General features: G+C 42.3%; 2 protein-coding genes across 2 annotated transcripts in view; both read left to right on the forward strand.

The window, feature by feature from the left end:
• The first annotated feature begins 5,878 nt into the window (after positions 1-5,878).
• Positions 5,879-11,343, forward strand: LOC103374298 (Krueppel-like factor 15). The gene is made up of 2 exons (XM_008304366.1): positions 5,879-7,049; positions 8,878-11,343. The coding sequence occupies exons 1-2, from the start codon at positions 5,941-5,943 to the stop codon at positions 9,044-9,046; spliced, it is 1,278 nt and encodes a 425-aa protein (XP_008302588.1). The 5' UTR covers positions 5,879-5,940; the 3' UTR covers positions 9,047-11,343.
• Positions 11,344-18,282: 6,939 nt separating this feature from the next.
• The window catches only part of elk4 (ETS transcription factor ELK4), a 26,349-nt gene continuing 24,358 nt past the window's right edge, over positions 18,283-20,273 (forward strand). Inside the window, exon 1 of the mRNA XM_008304367.1 lies at positions 18,283-18,472. The gene's annotated coding sequence lies outside the window, so the exon portion shown is untranslated. The remainder of the gene's footprint in view (positions 18,473-20,273) is intronic.

Genomic DNA, 20,273 nt, shown 5'->3' on the forward strand with positions numbered 1-20,273 from the left:
CCATCTGGTCAAAACATGGTCACTTCTAGCTCCAAAAAAAGCAGAAAAAAATGCTGGAAAAAATGTTGACATCAAGGCTCCAGAACCACAACACGCTGACCCACTGATGGCTGATGTCACAGTGGCTGCATCCATTTACATACAGCTGTGGGACGACCAGGAAGTTGAGACATGTTTGGAAAAAACTTGGGTAGTCCTACGCCGAAGTACTCATCTGATTTGCTTGTTTTAGTCTTGAATAAAATAACTTTTAAAAGCTTTTTGTGGCTAGTAACAGGTAAATGAAGCCCTGAACCACGCTGATTATCTGCTGCAGGTATCTTGACGAGATGCTCTGGAAAACAAAGGCAGTAATGTTTCCTTTCCAGGGAAAAAGCGTTGCAGCAGTCGCTTCCTGCGTGTAGCTGCATGATCTGTCTGCATCATATCATAATGGATGAGCTGGATTGTTTATGCGCTCTAAGGAAAAGAAGCTGTTGCTGGAATTCCTGGTAACAGAAAAGTTTAGCCTCATCTCATGATTTTGCTCTTAGAGCTGCGGTAAGTTTGATAGTTTAGCCGTGGCTCACTGTGAACTTGGGAAAAATGAAAATAACATGAAAAACACACAATCAGTGCATGAATGCGTCCTTCTTGTCTTCACTTGCACACTCGCCGGCCACTTTGTTAGTGACACCTGGTCAACTGCTCATTAACACAAACGTCTAATCAGCCAATCACAGCTCAGTGCATGCCTTGTTGTTGCCAGAGGTCAGAGGCCAGACTGGTTCAAGATAGTAGAGAGGCAACAATAACTTAACTCGCTACAACCAAGATATGCAGAAGATCATCTCTGAATGCAAAACATGTGAAACCTTAAAGCAGATGGACGACAGCAGCAGAACACACTGGATGTCACGATTTCTGTTGCGACATTCAGATGGTCAGAATTTGGTGTAAACAACATGAAAGCATGGATCCATCCTGCCTTGCATCAGTGGTTCAGGCTGCTGGTGGTGGTGTAATCATGTGGGGGATATTTTCTTGGCACACTTTGGGCCTCTTAGAACAACTTGAGCATCATATAAACTCCACAGCCTGCCTGAGTGCTGCTGCTGACCACGTCCATCCCTTTACGACCACAGTGGACCATCTTCTGATAACACACCATGTCACTAAGCTCAGATCATCTCAAAATGGTTTATTAAACATGACAACAAGTTCACTGTACTCCAGCGGTCTCCATGGTCACCAGATCTCAATCTAACAGAGCACCTTTGGGATGTGGTGGAACAAGAGATTTGCATTATGGATGTGCAGCCGACAAATCTGCAGCAACTGTGTGATGCTTTCATGTCAACATAGAGAGCAATCTCTGGAATATTTCCAGCACCTTGTGGAAATATGCCATGAAGAATTAAGGCAGTTCTGAAGGAAAAAGGGGGTCAAACCCAGTACTAGCAAGGTGCACCTCATAACGTGGCCGGTGAGTGTATGTACATACTGATGCTGATTTCTGAAACATTTCTTCTTGCTGTTCCTGAACATCACTCACTACATGTTGACATGCTTGTGGAGTGACTCAGAAAAGAAGAAGATCAGCAGCGTGTTGTCACAATGCTTTCCCCTCCAAACATTTATATTTAGAGGTATCACACAGGCTGGGGTCAGAGCACAGGGTCAGCTACACTGAAGCAGATATGGTGAAGGGCTTTGCTCAGGGGCCCGGCACTGGCAGCGTGGTGGCTTGGACCTGATCAGCAGCCCAAAGCATTAAACACTGAGCGATCACTACACCTAAAACCGCTTCATGAATGTCGTCCTTTATCAGAGCCAATTTATTGTATGTGCTGAGCGAGGCCAGAAACCTTGAGCCCGAACCTATGAATCAGTAAAACTCACGATTTCTCTTCATAAACGTTGAATAGAAAATATGACGCACCAGGATGCAAATAAATGCTTCTATAGACGACTGTAAGTAGAAATAACTGCAGACTGTGTTGATGGAAAACACTCATCTTGCTTGTTGCCAGCTAATGATAATAATATTAATAATAACTTTATTAATTTAGCATCTTTGACAGAGTTTAGCAAGTGCTTTACAGACAGAGCAAAAAAAAGAAAAGAAGGCTGGCCAGTCCAAACATGGTGAAAGAAACTAAAATAAAAAATGTGTCCAGATAAAATCATAAAGAGGCCACAAACAAGTAAGGGAAAGAACAAGTGGAATAAAAGAAAAATAACACAAGGCTGCAAATGGCAATAATAGCAGTAGTAGTAGAATAGGTAAATAAAGTGTAAATAAATAAAGTTGAGAAACCAATAAGATGATAAAGTTATAAAAAGAAATAGGAATTAAAAACAGAAATAAATGACATCACATAAAGCCAGCCTGTACAACATGGTTTTAGGAAGTGAATGAAAGGAATATGCCGACACTAATACTGAAATCGATAGGTGTTTCCGTTATTTTGTCCAGCCCCGCTGTCTGTGTACACCATCAATAGGCCACATTGTCGCGGTGCAGCCGTCCCTCCGTCAACATATGGCAGTCAGAATTTATCGAGCGGCAGCCAATCGGAGCGCTCGTTTTAGGGCGAGCCTCCGCGGCGCTCCACCAATCGGCGGCGCGCATCGGGACCCGTGCCTCCGGAGTTGTGCAGCGCCGCGGTCACGTGACGCTGGGAAAAGGAATGCCAACATGGACCCGTGGAAGGACGGGCGGTGAGTGTGCTCCGACAATAACACGACGGAGGCAGCCACAAAACACCGAGATACCCTCAGCCGTCGACGGCGCCGCTTCCCCGCACCGAGCCTCCCCCCGCCAGCGCCAGGTAGGTCGAGCCAAAGCGTCCCGGGAGCTCCTGCTGCCCGTCCGGAGACGCGGAGGAGTATAAATAGAACAGTTTTTTTTTTTTTTTTTGACCCAGGCGAACTTGAGACTCGTGGATTCCGCTACAGGCGCAGCTCCATGCTGTCGACAAACACNGTTTTGTTTTGTTCTGCTCGCTGCTGTAGTTTCTGCTCTCCATATGGTTCTGGGCGCGTCGGTGCGGGCCGTGTTTACCAGGCAGCGCGCCGTGTTCGTGCTCTGGGTGAAGTATGAGGCCCAGCTGCAACATGTGCCCGACGGTCTGACAGCAGCAGCAACAAACATCCTTTACATAAGCTAACGGGGATTATCCTGCAACTGTAAGCGTGTCTGGTCGGGCTCCAGTTTCACATCTGGGCTCCTCAGGACTCCTGGATGCACCGCTGGAGATCCTCCACTTCAATAAAGCTTAACTTTTTACTTAAAAAAAACCCAAAGAAGTTTTAGCCTTTTAAATGATTATTATACATTATAGGATAAGATCAAACTTTATGGAGGAAATTCTTGTGCCAGCTCAGAAAAGACATAAGAAATGCAGTGTATAAAAAGTAGAAAGCAATCAGATATAAGTACAATACTGAAATTAAGTAGAATAGAAGGTTATAAAGTAATGATAGCAGTTATACTGAGATAATATCACACTAGATAATTAAATAATAAAAGATGAAATATTGCTCGTTAAAAGAAATAGCTGAAAATTAAATTTTATGTCGCACATTGCATCAACAATGTTGTATACAAAAGGGAAAATTTGCACATGATGCTGAAAAATTACACCTGATGCATGAGAATACAAAATATTGCACATGAAATGAAACGTACGTTGATATTGCACAAACTATTGGGAAGTTGGAGCTATTTTTATTTTTTTTTAAAACAACAACATACCAGAGCAGTGTTGCAAGATCTTGATCATTCTCAGGGCTGATAGGTAAAGATGAACTTTACAAGATGTCCACGTGAAATAATCTATATTTCTGTAATCTAACTATGATCCAGTGCTCTGGGGCCTCTGGTGGTTTTTCATAGGGGTGGTCTGATGGAGCACTTTTGTCCACAAAACCAAAAGCCATAATTGAATTGAGTTATTTCTACTATGCCGTTTTAGTAGCATATATATGCCACTTGAAAACTGTGTCAATGTGACAGTTAACAAATTGGATGCTGATAAACACCGGTTTCTTATTTTACAGTTAGCTGCTTTGCATAGACCGATATAGCAACAAGAGGGATTCCGTGGGCTATTTGAGGGGGGAAAAGTTCACATTTAGGCAAAAACATCCATAGTTTGTTGTATTATTATGATTTCAGCCCTGAAAATTCCCTGTGCTGTGATATTTTAAAATGTATTCACGGTCTTCTCACTGCCAGATTATGGTGTTTAGCCGACGTTATTGATTAGAAAGATGTTCCGCACCACCTCCGTATGCACCCAGATCATCACTAAAGTACAACTGTTTTCTTCTTTCTGGTTCTTGAAGGTGTTTGGCCTCTCATCCAAGAGCCAGAGAAGTCCAGTTGCTATTTATTGTAAGCTTTTAGCATCACATTAATGTCACAGCTGCAGATACACTGACATCCTCCCAAACAGAAAAACTTGATCAGCCAAAAAACATTTAGACTTTTAAACCTTTACAGTAACATAATATCACAGGTATAATAGTAGTAGTTGCTGACAACCTGTACCTCTATGTGTGACTCCTCACCTGTCTGAGGTGCAAAAAGTGTGTAGTATAAATTCCTGATTCAGCCTGTCTCCATGTTGGGGGTAATTTATACGTATAAGTTATGAATGAAGGTACGGCTGTAATTCCACGTGTGTTCATGTCTCTTTTTACATCTGAATCCTGCTGCAGGTGTTTACTGAGCGCAGAGGAAAGACTCTTACAAACAGCTGGAAGCAACAAACTAAACTGCAGCTCCTGTGAACATTTCTACGTCTGTCAACTGAAGCTATACAAACTGTGTAAAGCTCGGCGTCGTAGCTGCTGCACAGAGCTGTTCCATCTCGTGCTGCCTTCACTTGCATTTGGACGCTGCAGTTGCATTCACAGAAACCAGGGCACGCGATTGTTTGTTTTACTGCACTAGAAGTGAGCAGAAGCTGAGGGAGTCCAACAGAACATGTTCACCCCCTAAACAGCCGTAGAGATTTCTCATATGCATCAAAACTGCATTCAGACCCAGAGCAGGGCTGGTGGTTAAATCCTAAAGCTCTTATTCCCCTCTCGACATGTTGAGGTCTCCTTGAACTTGACGGTGAACCACAAGTTGCTTTGTGTGCGCTTCTGGCAAACGGTTGAAATGTAAACGATTACGTCTGTTAACGAGTAAAGGTGGAACTGTCAATATCACAATTTATGAACTTTAAATGATCATGATGGTGTGAACATTTTGTGTCATCCTTTTATGGAATAATGTGCAAATTGGTAATTATGATCATACTTTAGAATTAAATCTAGAAAATTCATTCCTTTTTGACATGTGGGGAGTCTTTGATTATTTGTGTGTGGTTTTGTCTACTTTCTCTGTTTAATATGTTTTTTATTAATATATCAGATAATGGTGAAAAATACTAAACTATACTATCCTATACTCCATGACGACACCTTTAAATCTTGATTTGCTCAACAACGAATCCAAAGAGTCACATGAAGCCCAACATAACCCTGACATGGCAAAATCAGGAAGCAGATTAACAGGAACTACAATAATGAATCGATTATCAGAATAACTGTCCATGAATTTTCTGTTGATTGATTAATTATAATGTAATAATCAGCTGTCATCGAGCCCTAGTTTATGGTGTAGAATAGAAAAGCACTTCACATCTTGCACAGTGGAAAGTTGTCTGTGTCCCATGCAGCAAATCATAAAGTCCAGTATACACGATGTAAGCAGTTCCCAGTAGTTCATAACTTTAAAGTTAATAATCAGGACATTGAGGCAGACAGCCCCTCCTGCACTTTCACTTTCTGCTGAGTAATAACAGCTAATCTCTCTGCTACCTTTGCAGGTTTTTTTTTTGTGATTCCTCTTCTGGATAGAGTTTCCTCTACATCCCCCTCCACAGCGCTCGGCCTGGATCAATGGTGTCTCTCAGCAGCAGAACGCTGAGTTTGGAGAATGACCTGTTCAGGGACAGCAGCAGCAGCAGCCTGTTCTCCCTCGGCTTGGGGGAAGGAGCTCGCAGCGAGGGGGGCAGTTCGGCCTCTTGTGACAGCCCCGACCCCGGGGAGCTGGGGGCCATGCACAGCTCCAGTCCCGGAGAGGAGGAAGACGAGGAGGAGGAGGAAGATGAAGACGAAGGGGCACGTCTGCATATTTTTCTAGGAGCAGCGGGAGACGGGGACCCTGTCGGTCAGGAGCCCAAGCTGCCAGAATTCCCTTTCCAACCCTCTTCCCCATTCTCCCCAACCCTGGAGGACATTGAGGAGTTTCTGAGAGAAAAGATGGAACTGGTCAAAGAGGGGCTGCTGGCCCCGAAGGAGGAGGCTTCCCCTCTGCCCTGCAGCACCACGGACTCTCTATCCTCCACTGCAGCCCTGGTTGCTTCCTCAGAGACTATCAGTGACCCAAGAACCAGCGCCTCCCACTGCACTTCTGGCCCAGACACCCCTCAAACTGACAAAAACAACCCCAGCCAAGCTGACCCTTCCCCTCCTGCCCAAGGTAACCCCTCACCACCCACCATGACTCCACCAGTGCTCCTGGGTGCTCCGGTGGTTCTCCAACTCCAGCCCCTTCCTCTGGCGCAGCCTCAGGCTCCGGCAGTGTCTCCTCCCGGGACCCAAAGCGGTATTTGGCTCACTCATCTGGTCATGGGGCTCCAGGGTGGCATGGGACAAAATCTCACCCTGTTGGCCCCCCAGGTGCCCTCCGCCCCGACCACCTTGTTATCGCTAAACGGCGGGGATAACAAGTCAGCTGACCAGAAGTATGTGAAGATCGCCCCTCTGCCCATCACAATGAGGACTCTAGAGATCACGGGCGTGACAGGCGTCGGGGCCCAGGCCAACGGGCTGCTAAAAGCAGTGGCCCCCCGGATGACCAGAGTGCCGCCTACAGAGAGGGTCCACAAGTGCTCCCACCCTGGCTGTGGGAAGATGTACACAAAGAGCAGCCATCTGAAAGCTCACTTCCGCCGGCATACGGGGGAGAAACCCTACACGTGTAGCTGGCCCGAGTGCGGCTGGAGGTACGTGACATGATGGCTTAAAGGCACTTTAAGGTTCAGATTACAGGAGGGATTCCCACTGGTTGGTTGGTCAGATGTTCTGTTGTTGGTTTTGCAGGTAGCTTCAGGTACCAGTGCGTAACCTATTTACTTCACAGTGGTTAGTAAGAGAATGTGGAAAGAACTGTGTTAAGTTATCATTGTGACACATCATGTGTGTCTGTCTCAGTGATGGTAATCTACCTGGAATGTAGTTCGGATGTATTTTTGTGACCAGGTTCCTTCCTGGATGGCGAAATAAGCTGCATGTATAGTTGAGTCAGGTTGAGCTGCTCTGGCCACATGACCTTGCATTTTTTTGGCCACTGCTTTCTGTAGAGTCCAGCCCTGCTGTAGCATCAGAGTGAACCCCCTGAAATGAACAAGCTGGGGCTTTACAACCTGTGCTAGAGTCAGTCTGGATGTGGCTTTCTCAGTCGGAGATACAATAGACGAGGAAAGGTCCCTAATAGATCATTGGCTTGAGTGGTCCAATTCAAATGAAAGTTGTGAAAATAAAGCTGCAATCATTTTTATCATTTGTTAATTTCTCAGTAATCAATATATATACAGTCTATAAAATGTCTGAAAAAAAGTAAACAAGGTTTGGCACATTTTACTAAATCCCATGATGATGTGATATTAGTCAAAAAACCCATTATGATTTTGAGTTTACAATTATAGAAAAGTAGCTTATTAATTATCTGTTGATTAAGTAACTGATGATACTACAGGTCAGAATAAAGACTGGAGGAATATACCAGTGTTTCTGGAAGATCATTTGCTCACATTAACTGTCATAAAAGCAGCCGAAGCTGTTTGATCCGACACCACAGAAAGGCTGAACGGGCCGATCACCGGCTCAGTAAATGGTTCCTGCAGCGGAAAACCATCTTTATAAAGTTGTTTCAAAGCACAACAAACAAGAATGACGTGAACAAGACCCAGGTTTAATGTGGATTCTATCACTCACCATGCCGTTTCTCCATGGTGCAGCTATTTCCTTAAAACTCAGGCGCTAAATAGCATTTTATAACAATGGCTGAACCAGTGTGTTAAATGAGGTATGATTATGAACACCAGTACGGTCTTGGTGAAATAACATTGGTATTAGTAGTAAGATAAATAGTGATGATAAAAAGTCAGCGGTTGAAAACAGTGAATATTGTTTCAGTGGGTTTTATCCCACAGCTCCATCCTTGAAGAGCAGACGTGCTAATGCTGAGGACATGGAGGTGGTGGAGGTCCTATCACATCGTAATGGGACTGTCACTTATATATTGTTATGATGTCAGAAGTCTGTATTATAAATGGTCTAAGGATGGAAACTCGAGGTGAACTCATGCACAAGTGGTCTCTGGTCTGATTGGAGGACCTGGTTTGTGGCGTTGCATTAACGTTTGTTGCTAAAATTGTTGCAATGTTTGTTTGTTAACTGAGTTGTTGTTGTTGACCACAAACATATTTTGCAACAGATTTGGGCTTGAAAATGTACAAATGTATGTAAGAGAAGAGTAGGTTGACTGAAGAACAAGAACAGTAGTTTACTGTCATGGTGAGTCTGGGAAACTGGCCAATCAGAACACAGGAGAGGATCAGAAGGTGGTGCATCAAGGGCCAGTAACGGATTAATGAGGAGTTTGTTTGTTTGTTTGTTTTACTTTAAGTAATGAAAAGATATAACAGAGTAAAAAATGTAGCCCAGTGTGCAAGATGTGTCTTCTTTAATAGATAAAGTGTATCTGAAAACCTTGGTATGTCCTCTAAATTCTGTGTTTCTAACCCCACCCATCTGCTCCTGTGTCGCCAGGTTCTCCCGATCCGACGAACTGTCCCGTCACCGCCGCTCCCACTCGGGCATCAAGCCGTACGAGTGCTCGCTGTGTGAGAAGAAGTTCGCCCGCAGCGACCACTTATCCAAACACACAAAGGTCCACCGCAGCTCCAGGCCCAGCAGGATCATCAGAGCCACCGTGTGACACCTTCAGCTGGCCTAAAACCTGCCCCGCACCTGCCCCGCCGACCCCGCCTGGCTCTTACTTAGGCGGCGGGGAGGGGGGCAGGTCCGGGTCTCCCTCAGGACTTTTGGTGCTTTATGAGCAGAACTTTGAGAAAATCTTCAGAGCTGGGCTGCTGTTTCACCGTCATAATTTCCTTCCTTTCTCTTCCCTCCCCCCCGCAGCGTTCCTTCTGAGCAGCTCTTCTTGTTCTGAGCTAACAGCCACCTCAGGAAAAACGCTGCTCAAAGTGGATTTCCTGGCCTTTGCAAACACACCCACATGTGGCAAAATGCAGAACAGTTGTACCGAGGCCCCTCTTGCAACTTCTGCTCCCGTCGCCGAGCCACCAGGTGCTGTCGGAAAGTAGGGTGGTGCCCAGTAACGGGAGCATCTGTAATTATATTATCCCTTTTCTACTTTTGCAATCGTCCCTCTTCCTCCAAGCCAAACTTCAGGGTTCACATGCACATGAAGCTTCCAAACGTTTTACTCTTTTTTTTTTTAGTGTCCCATTTATGTCATGTGTTGTGATCACAAGGCTCGGATGGACCCTGTTCACGTGATGGAGCGCGGCGGCCGTCTCTTTAGGGTGAAATTATGATTGAAGAAACAAAAGTCTCCTCGAAGCTCTTAGATTTTCACAGTTACTGTCGGATATGTTGTTTGACTCTTCACAGTAGAGACATGAATCCGGTCACACTGAGCTTGTGGCTTCGCTTACAATTCGGCCCAGCTGAGAAAAAAAACAAAACTCTTAAAGTCGATGTTTTATGCATCCAACTCTGGCCTTTTTGTTGCATTCATGGAATCAGTGATCCACCTCGTTTGGACCCGTTTGCCTTTTCTCAGCCCCGTATGTCTAATCTCTTTATCGATGCCTTTGTCCATATCACAAAACCTCTCTTGATCCTACTGTTGTACTGTTATCATATGACTGCTCTTATCTAACTGTGATTCTGAACAGGGGCTTGCCAAACCAGAAATCCCTGTTCTGGCCCTGTGATGGAGTGAAAACGACACTCTCGGTGCGTGACGGCTTATAAGCTCCTTGTTCTCTGAATATCATTGTTGCAGCCGACTTACGTGGCCTAGAAAACTATTTGGCCTACACATTACACTTTGGCTCCGTGGTGCAAAAGTGACGTGAAACACTGCTCTCTGTTATTTACAGTAGCCGTTACTGTAAACATTTTTCTGTTGTTATAGCAGCAAGAAAAGCTACTAGTTTAAAGAGCTGGGAAGGCAGCTAACATCTATTCAATCATCTGTATTAGCATACTCAATATAATGTGTACTGAATATAAAGGACAAAGATAACGTGTACAGCTTGTAGCCTTTATATAGTTTTGTTTTTTGTGTTTTTTTTAAATCAAAGACGATTTTCAATCAGTGCATTAAGCTATTCAGTCGTGTTCCTGGAGAGGTTTTTTCGGTCTGTTATGTGAGTTTGATTGTAGCGTGATCAATCTGGAATGTCAGACTGATTATAGTCTGGGATTTGGAGTCCCACTCTATCCATTCACAAAACATTAAGCTAAGTCTGCTGGTCTCAAGTGCACTTGTGTTTGTGGAAAGTGAGTCATTGTGCTCTTATGGCAGTTCCATCAAATGTATTGGAACCGGAAAATGCCAAAAAAAAAAAAAAAAAAGGAGAGAGAATATTTTGTAAGGAAGGTTAAACTGCGCCGCACAGTCGCTGTTGTCATTTTGTTCTTTGATCTTTACACTTTGGTGCTTCGTTAACCTACCAGTGCTTCACAAAAAGAGACTGTATAACTGAGAGCATAACGCCTCACATAACTGGATTGTCTCTGTTGAACCAGCAGACACTTACTATTACAAACCGTAGGCTACTGGCAATCTTAACCTTAGCTCGAGCAACATTGGTGCTTTTGGATAAGCTCAAACGTAGAGCACTTCTGCATGTAGCGGTGCACAGTCAGTTACACAGCAATCGTCCTCATATCTTCGTCTGTTAGCATTTTGGATTCAGTAGTTTTCGTCAAAAAACAACCGCACTCTGTAATGTAGAAACCCGTTCAGAGCAGACAGACGGGCAGACGTGTTTATCTGTCTGAACCAGTGCTGTCTTTGTGTCTGAGCCTCCCCAGGCTGCTTCTACTGACCTACATCCAGACCTGTATTCCCTAATCATCATCCAATTGTCTATCCCTCGCTCTCTTTCTCTCATTCCTGTGTATCTGGTTGAGCACAGGTGGTATTTTTATTTTATTTTATTTTTTTGTTAGTTTTTTTTTTTTTTTTTTTGGAATACCAGAAATGCTATTTTCCTATTTGCAAAAATAAAAAGGGAAAAAAATGAAAAATGCCGAATCCTTTTTTATTTGTGAAGGCGATGTTGTGTTGAAGAGCCAGACGTTAACGGCTGTAATGAGATTTAAAGAAATAGACGGGCTCGTACACAAGAAATGTGACAAGAGTGTGAAAGTAATTTATTAAACTCGCTGCCTTTTTGCATAGTGGGATGATATTACTGTGTGAAATGATTTGGCACAGATTTGACAGACCTCAGGTTTCATTCTCCTCAGTTGTGACTGCAGCAGCAGCAGCAGGCAGTTCCACCATAACAAACTATAAGGAGACGTATAGAGCATGCTGTTTCAACATTTAATAGCTGGACTGGAAATGTTCTGCAGACATCTGTAATCATATTATTCCTCGTCAAAAAGAAATCCACGTAGTTGTTCTTCCAGGACAAATGACATCACTTTGACTATTCATGTGTATAGAATGACACATTCAAGATATCTACAGTGTGAGCTGCAGATAGCTTATATTGCACCTTTTATCCTTAGCTGGGTTCTACGATATGCTTTACAATGTGTTTCTTATTGCCCCAGTCCCACACCAATGGCGGTAGGGCTGAAGTCTTGGACAACTTGGGGTTCAGTGTCTTGCCCAAGGACACTTTGGCACACGGAGGGGAGAGATCGAACCGCTAAGCTTGCGATTAGTGGACAACCTGCTCTACCACCTGAGCCACAGCTTTAATTCTCTTTAATCTTTAATTCTCAATACCAGATATCTACGTTGTCCTTTTGCGGACGTCTTAAATTCAGCGCGAAACCGTCAAACTGAAATTCTGCCTCACAGAAGTGTAATCATCTTGAGTTTTGACTCGGTGAAGCCATGCGGCGGATCTCTCTTTACGTCAGACGCTACGGCAAGCGGGAGGCGACTGGCTTTTTAAACCTACTGCTTTTCATGCAACAGTAACGTCACGTGAAAAGCGGTTGTAGCGCCACGTCGGAGCACCCGAGGCCACGTTTGTACTAAATTTGAACCACAAGTCTCTAATGAACAAAGCCCTTATTCTAAACAAACTCCCCACTGATGAGCTTTTTCCATTTCGAGGCATTTCCTAACGATTTTATCCAGCTGCAATTATGTCTGCTGACACTGTTCAAAATGCTCTGCTGAACCATTATCCAAGTAAATCCTCGTCACAATGATGTTTGAGATATCTGCATCTTCTATTTAGAGTAGCCCAAACTGAACTACACATGCCTGGAACTGTAGTTGTTAACATTTTTAATTATGGATTGTCAGACTCGAATAATAAATGTTAAAATAGCTCGCCATAGACGTTTTGTTGATAGATATTGTTGGGAGACCAAAACCAACAAAAAAAAGGACGACTATTATTCACCAGCTGGTAAAAGTCATAACTGAATGCTACCTTTGCTTTGTGTTTGTTAGCATGTTCACCTTAGCTAATAATGTTTTAAATGTTTTCATGTTTACAGTGAATTTACATTTCTGATGAACGTTGCTTAAGTACTTAAGAGAAATCTCTTTTTATTTAGCGACTGTAGTTAGCCGTTACTTTGTAGGTAGCTGCTTTAACCGCCAACCTGGGACATTGTAAAACTATTTCAAGTTAGCATTGCCTCTTCATACATTTAGTGGACAGAACAGCTTTAGGATTTATTTGGAGTTGTGGTTTTGGTGATTTTGGTGATAATTTGCGCATTCCTTTTAGCTCTGTTAGCTCTCTGGTCTTAGCTGCTAGCCTACTTGTGCTAGTTTCACTAGTTGGTGGCTAACCCTGTCTACTACAGTGGCTTTATGCGCATTATTGCATTGAAATCTATTTATGGACCAAAGCATTAAACTTCCCAAATGAAAGGAATGAGCTAAAAGAGGCTAAAAGGCTGCTTCGGTTACTACTGCTATGCTTTCATATTACACATAGTTTGTTTTTCTGAGCCACTGTAAATATAAAATAATGATTAAAGCAGGCCAAACATAAAAACTTTATGTTGACTATATAAAGGAATACAGTACATGAATAATGCAGTTATAATGCTGTTTGCGTGCAGAAATACTACGACAATAGTGAATGCAGACACACAGCAACATGAGCCAGGAAGTCTGTGACTGAACATCTCCAGACATCAGTGAGCGTTGCTGTCATGAGGGATCGGCCTGTGCTTCTCTAGTCACCTGCTCTCTACTAACACCAGAGTCTGTCTCATTGAGATGACACGGATCTGAATTTTCTGCAGCTCTGAATGACAGCAGGGATTACAGCACAGAGTGGGTGGCAGGATAACCACATCAAGGCCACTCCAGCGAGTCACTGGATGAAAAAAAAGAAAAGCTGCAGGCAGGTTTCAATCCTGTATTCACTTTCCAATAATGATCTGACTGCTGCAGTGTGGCGCAGTATCTCTTAGTTCAGTCCTCTGTTAAGCAGAGAGGAAGCAGCAGCTGTATCTGCACGCATATCATGTTGGAATTTCTGCCTGTCGGTGCTTTCCAGTTGTGTTTGGCTGGGAGGGAGCTCGCAGAGGAAGCTGGGCCCAGCTTCAAAGCAAAAGCATCCGAGTTGCCTCCTTTCCTGCTCGGCTCATTCGTGCTGTTGCATACGTAGCATTGCACAATGCAAAAAAAAAAAAAAATGCTCATCTGACTCCTGTTAAGCCATTTTGATTCCTAAAACTGTAGGCAGGCTTCTGAAAAGAAACTGGGCCCAAACAGGAAGACAGAAGGAAGAAGGGACTGCCCGTACAGAAATGAAATGTGGCCACAAGCCGTACTGTAACAAGAGTGGCTGACAACAGTCTTGTCCAGAGGTTACTATAGGACACAGCACTGTACTGTGTTAAAGAGGAACAGTAAGGCCTTTACAAAGCTGCACATCTACTTTGTTTAGGATGTGTGACAGGAACGTTTCCCTCCTAAAGCTAAAGGTCAGAGAAACAAGTTCAGCATTCCCTTTCAATGGATAGCTTGAAGATATTTATTATAAACAAGAAACTTTTGTTGTGTATTTATGAGATCATTTGTCTACTTTGTTTTTTTAAAAACCTCTTTCAATTTTCACCCCATGTAGCTGGAAACTACACTGGATTCATCAATGCATCAGAAGAGCAGCACTCATTGCTAATTTTTAATATTTTTAATGGATGAGATGACTCTGTGTTATATGAGAGAAATCATAATGCCTGAAAAAATATAATGAAATAGAGAATACAAGGCATACTACACACACTTTGTCACAAAAACAATCGTGTATTTTGGTTCTTTTGTTGATTTATTGTAGGTCTTGTGGAGATACATCAAACTCTGCTGGTTTAAAAATGTACTTGCAGCCACTTGAATTTTCAGCTTTGGGTGATAAAGAAAGTTGTCTTAATCAGTTTCTCTTAGCTTCATAACTTCTTGTAAGTCTTTACAATTGACTACAGCTGCTGACTTCTCTGAGCCAATTTAAATAGAGCCCACTGGACACAGTCATCAGACTACAATGGGAAAGTCAAGGGGCTAAATACAGATACGAGGAAGCGAATAATTGACTTGAACAAGTCAGGAAAGTCACTGAGAGCTGTTTCAAAGACCCAGATATTTAGATCTCCAAATCATCTGTGCAGACAAACTGTAAGTACAGAGTGCCTGGTTCACCTGCTGTTGAGAGACAGTTGATTGTCAAGAGTCAACCAAGAATCACCAAAAAGCAGGTCTGCAGTGAACTAGAAGCTGCTGGAACACTGATGTCAGTGTCCACAGTGAAGTTCAAAGCTGCCATGCGAGAAGGAAGACCTTCCCTTTGAAACGGCAACTTAAGGCTCCCCTAAACGTTGCTGCTGATTAAATGAACAAAGAAAAGACTTCTAGAGGAAAGTTCTGTGGTCAGATGAAAACATAGAATATGCTATTTGGCCACAATGAGCAGATATATGTTTGGAGGAGAGAAGGTGAGGCCGTTAACCCCAAGAACACCAAACCTACTGTCAAGCATGGTGGTGGCAGGATTATGCTCTTTAGGTGTGATTTACACAAAGTAAATGGAATAAAAAGAAGGAGGAGTATCTCCACATTCTTTGGGAAAACCTAAATCATCCACCAGAGGGTTGGATCTTGGATTCAGCTGGGTGTTCTCACAGGACAATGACCCCAAACACACATTAAAAGTGGAAAAAGAGCTAAATCAGGCTAGAACTAAGGTTTTAGACTTGCCTTCCTGAAGTCCTGACTTAAACTCCATCAAGAGTCAGAGCACTGTGACAAAGAGAATAAATTGTGAAGAAAGACAGCCAACAAATTTAGCTTAACTGCACCAATAGTGCATTTGGTTCTGTAAAATGAAGCCAACACAGAGATGCATTAAACCTGCAGTCAGATTTTTCATTAAGATGCCTGATTTATTTATTTTTCTTCGTTTTGGTTATTTTACGTCAGATTGGAATTTAATATAAAGAAGTGGTCGGTGACACAAAAGTCTTCTTCTAAAATCTAGCTCTACATGAAATAATCTCACCAGGACTGAATGTTTTACCCAAACAGATTGCAGTGGATTCTGTAATTTCTCAAAAAAAAAAAAAAAAGCTACTGAAGTGCTGGTTTCCATCATAAACACATCATCTATATGAAATGTAAATGTATGATAAACGTGCAGAAAGTTAATCAGGGGATTAAAGAGCAGATTTCTCCTTCGTCACTTAACCATCAAGTCAGTCCACCATCACTCAGTAAATAATCACTTTCTGGTCTTTGGCTGCTTCACATTAAGGGCTGGATAGTCCCAATGTTTTTGGCTGTATGTCAGAATCCTGTTGGTGCTGGTACTCAGATTTATTTATTGTCGTGAAATGATCGCATTTCTTTGTTGTAATGTGGGGGTATTTTGTGCAGCCCTTTTCTAGTTTAATTTAAAGATGTGTCAGTATTTTATATGTTGTATACATACACATGCAACATTACCATCTGAGTTGTATGGATTCACTGTATTATTCAATTCCTGTCATTAAAAATGTATTTAGGCTCAGTTTAGCTTTATGCTTGCTCTGCGATCTCACCAGATAACAACAAGTTAATGTGTATAATGAGCTGTTACTGATGCCTGGTTGATGATAATGAGCCACGGCTGTCATGTGCTGCCACTTTGTGGTTAATCTGAAAACATACAGTTAGTACAATCATTATGTCTGTAAAGATTAGATATTAGATTTTACAGTTACTTTAGAGAACTTCTCAGCATCTGCATTATTATTAAATTGAGACATAAAATATTTCATCTTAAAAATATGAAAAACTAATATCAGTGACATGCAAGTTAGAAAACCTGTGATCATGGAAACAACATTTCTGTCCTTCTCAGTTTCAGATCTGTGGACTGTGTGTTGTGAGGATGAGATTAGAGTCCAGAATAACTCTGGTGCCCCCGACAATGACTTTAACAAACAGGTAAAACAAGCTTTAAATGTAATACAGAGAAAGTAGCTGCTGTATGAGCAAAGCGAGCTCGTACAACACTTGAGCCTCCTGCAGGCAATAAAGGTTATAACTGCGGTTTTGTTTCTGCAAATTTGACTGTCCTCTGGAGATGGAGGAGGGAAGGCAGCACAGACGGCATTGTTCTGCTTTTTATTGCCATCAAAGCACTTTTGTTGGGAATAGCACACTCACTGCCCTTATACTGGTAATCAACAATGTCATTTTAGGTTATTGCTTACTTATTGCTTTATTACTGTCTTATGCCTGATGTCCTGTAAGAAGTCTACAAATGTTCTAAAAGATGTCACATAAGAAAATTATTATTATTATGAAGACTATTATGATTATAATGGTGGTAAAATAAAATATAGAATAGAATAGAATACCTTTTCATTGATCCCCCATTTGGGGAAATGTACACGCCACAGCAGCATCCAGAAATATAGAAAGTACAAGGAAATAACAATAATGAAGTAATATGCATCCCTGTGTCTGCACACAGCAGGTCCAAGGCCCACCGTCTCCGGTTGGGCCGTCCACATGCTGGCTGAATGTGGGGAGAGCGGTAGAGAGCCATGTATGATTAAAGTCTCCTGAGATGACGATCACAGACTGAGGGTGTGATGTTTGCAGCTGGGACACTGAACTATGGATGAGTTCACAGGCCGCAGCAGCATCAGCCGAGGGAGGATGTAAACTGTACTCACCAGTTATGATAATGATGATTATTATTATCATTATCACGTATGGTTAAGGTGGGTTAAGGTGTTGAATGCATTTTGGTCATCCAGCTGGAACTATTTATGAATTTGCATAATTTTATAACAACATAAAACTTGTAGGTTCTATTTTAGCACAAGTTATGAGGCGTCTGTCTGGATTTCTGGCCAGACTTGACTCTGACTTCCAGTTTGTAGTCAACTAACACTATGACACCATAAACCGCAGTCTGGAGTAAAGACACCACACTGCTGTTTGTGTGTGAACTAAATGTGTAACTGTGATGTAAAGCAGAAACAACATAATAAACACAACAAGAGAGGAAGTGATCTCAGCGGGGGTTGAATGATACGTTTTAGTGTTCCAAGCAGCGTAGGATTTTTTAATTACACAGCAGCAAAACAAATAACCGATTTTTTAATTTTTTAATTTTATGTATTTATTTTTACAGGATTTCACTAAATGTAATGTTTAGGCCAGAGGAACCTGCAAGCTGCACGAACGGAGCAAAACACTAGAGATCACAAATACTGCATGAGCTTTCTGCAGATTATAAATGTTGCGGGTGAAATAATACTAGCAATACTAGAAAATAGCTATGTCGTATTTTCTCGCTTGGGTTTTTCAAGTTAAACTTTCTGCTTTTTTTTAACATTAGAAAAAAAAATACTACTAACACCCACCTGTTCTTGAAAGCCGAAAGTTCTTGATGTTGAAATGTACGAGGGACCGTGAACGCAGCATTATTTCCTGTTCAAAGCAAAGGATATACCGTCAGTGGAAGCCAGCTGCAGTTTAATGTATTTTCTGTTCCGGCATTTGTTTGACACTGTGTTTGAAACTTGTTTCCCGAGCGATGGAGCCATAGAAAGCTTTCCGGAGATGTTTTGGGAATATTTGGTCGCGGTTCGACGACAAAGAAAATCCGCGGGCTCTTCGAGAGAGGTAATGTTAGCAGGCGAGCTAACACCAAGCTAGCTAACAGCTAACTTACAGTTAGCAAAATAACGTCAGTGCCTTGTTGTTGTTGTTGTTCTTTTTTTTTTTGTTGCTCCTCGAATGATTTCACACACGCTAAACACGACCAAAACCACCGGGAGCTGTGTCGTTAACTAACCGGGAAACGATTGCCCGGCTTGTGTTGACGGTAACGAAACTAACCTGACGTTATGCATCAACAAGTGGTCTTTTATTTTGCTCTGTGTGGGTGCTTGGCTGTCTGACAGTCGGAACCAGTCGCTCCTGTCTGATTGTTAGTAGCGCGTAACTAACCCGTTTTATGTGCCTGATTTGATGAAGCTGACGTTATCTCCCGGTGATAACGTTTGCTGCTAATGCCTTACGTTACATAACGCTCACTTGTAATCTTTTTTTTTTTCTCCCCCCTCTGGCACCAGTTTTGACACTGTCCTATTTTTTGCCCTGATATCACCGGTTTTACCATGACAGTTTGGGACAGATTGTGTGTGTGTGTGTGTGTGTGTGTGTGTGTGTAGGTTTGGGTGTCTCCATCCCAGCAGGTCTGGATGAGTCAGGGCAGATTTATTCGTTCACATAAGAAGCTTACGCGCACACGCACACGCTGACNGGAAGACCTTCCCTTTGAAACGGCAACTTAAGGCTCCCCTAAACGTTGCTGTTGATCAAATGAACAAAGAAAAGACTTCTAGAGGAAAGTTCAGTGGTCAGATGAAAACATAGAACATGCTATTTGGCCACAATGAGCAGAAATATGTTTGGAGGAGAGAAGATGAGGCCGTTAACCCCAAGAACACCAAACCTACTGTCAAGCATGGTGGTGGCAGGATTATGCTCTTTAGGTGTGACTTACACAAAGTAAATGGAATAAAAAGGAGGAGCAGTACCTCCACATTCTTTGGGAAAACCTAAATCATCAGCCAGAGGGTTGGATCTTGGATTCAGCTGATTGTTCTCACAGGACAATGACCCCAAACACACATTAAAAGTGGGAAAAGAAATGGCTAAATCAGGCTAGAACTAAGGTTTTACACTGGTCTTACCAAAGTCCTGACCTAAACCCCATCAAGAGTCAGAGCACTGTGACAAAGAGAACAAATTGTGAAGAAAGAAAGTCAACAAATTTAGCTTAACTGCATCAATTCTGTCAACCAGAAGCTTGTAGATGGCTGCCACAAGTGCTTAGTTGATGTGAAAATAACAAAAAAAGACATTTAACCAAACATTAAGATTGCTGTATATATATTTTTGACCTGGCAGATTTTTTTTTTCATATTTCCCAAAGACCTGCAATAGATTTATATATATATATAAACAACTAAAATGCATAGTTGTGTTTGGAAACTACAGGACAGCCTGGTGACCTCAGCACCAGTAAAACCAAAAGAATCAGTACAACTTAAACATAATGTTAATCATGCAAAAGTTAATTCAATGCACACTACAAAAAGAACTCGTGTACCTCAACAAATGCTAAATAAGCCATGAGTGTGTTGTATGAAATTAAAAAGTATGCGTTGTCATTTATGTGTTGGTGTATGTACGAACTTAAGAAAACTAAAGTGGTGCACGGGATTACCGACTTTTACTTCCTCTGTATAAAGATGGAAGTGGCCATTTGGTTCCGTACAATGAAACCAACACAGAGATGCATTAAACCTGCAGTCATATTTTTCATTAAGATGCCTGATTTTTTTTTCTTCGTTTTGGTTATTTTACGTCAGATTGGAATTTAATATAAAGAAGTGGTCGGTGACACAAAAGTCTT

This window comes from Stegastes partitus, unplaced genomic scaffold (assembly GCF_000690725.1).
Source record: "Stegastes partitus isolate 25-593 unplaced genomic scaffold, Stegastes_partitus-1.0.2 Scaffold2203, whole genome shotgun sequence".
Classification (NCBI taxonomy): Eukaryota; Metazoa; Chordata; class Actinopteri; family Pomacentridae; genus Stegastes; species Stegastes partitus.

Excerpts from the sequence above, each read along its gene's own strand:
- LOC103374298 (XM_008304366.1), top strand. The coding sequence starts at position 5,941 with ATGGTGTCTCTCAGCAGCAGAACGCTGAGTTTGGAGAATGACCTGTTC. Across the intron at positions 7,050-8,877 it reads TGGCCCGAGTGCGGCTGGAG|GTTCTCCCGATCCGACGAAC; the intron begins GTACGTGACATG and ends CTGTGTCGCCAG.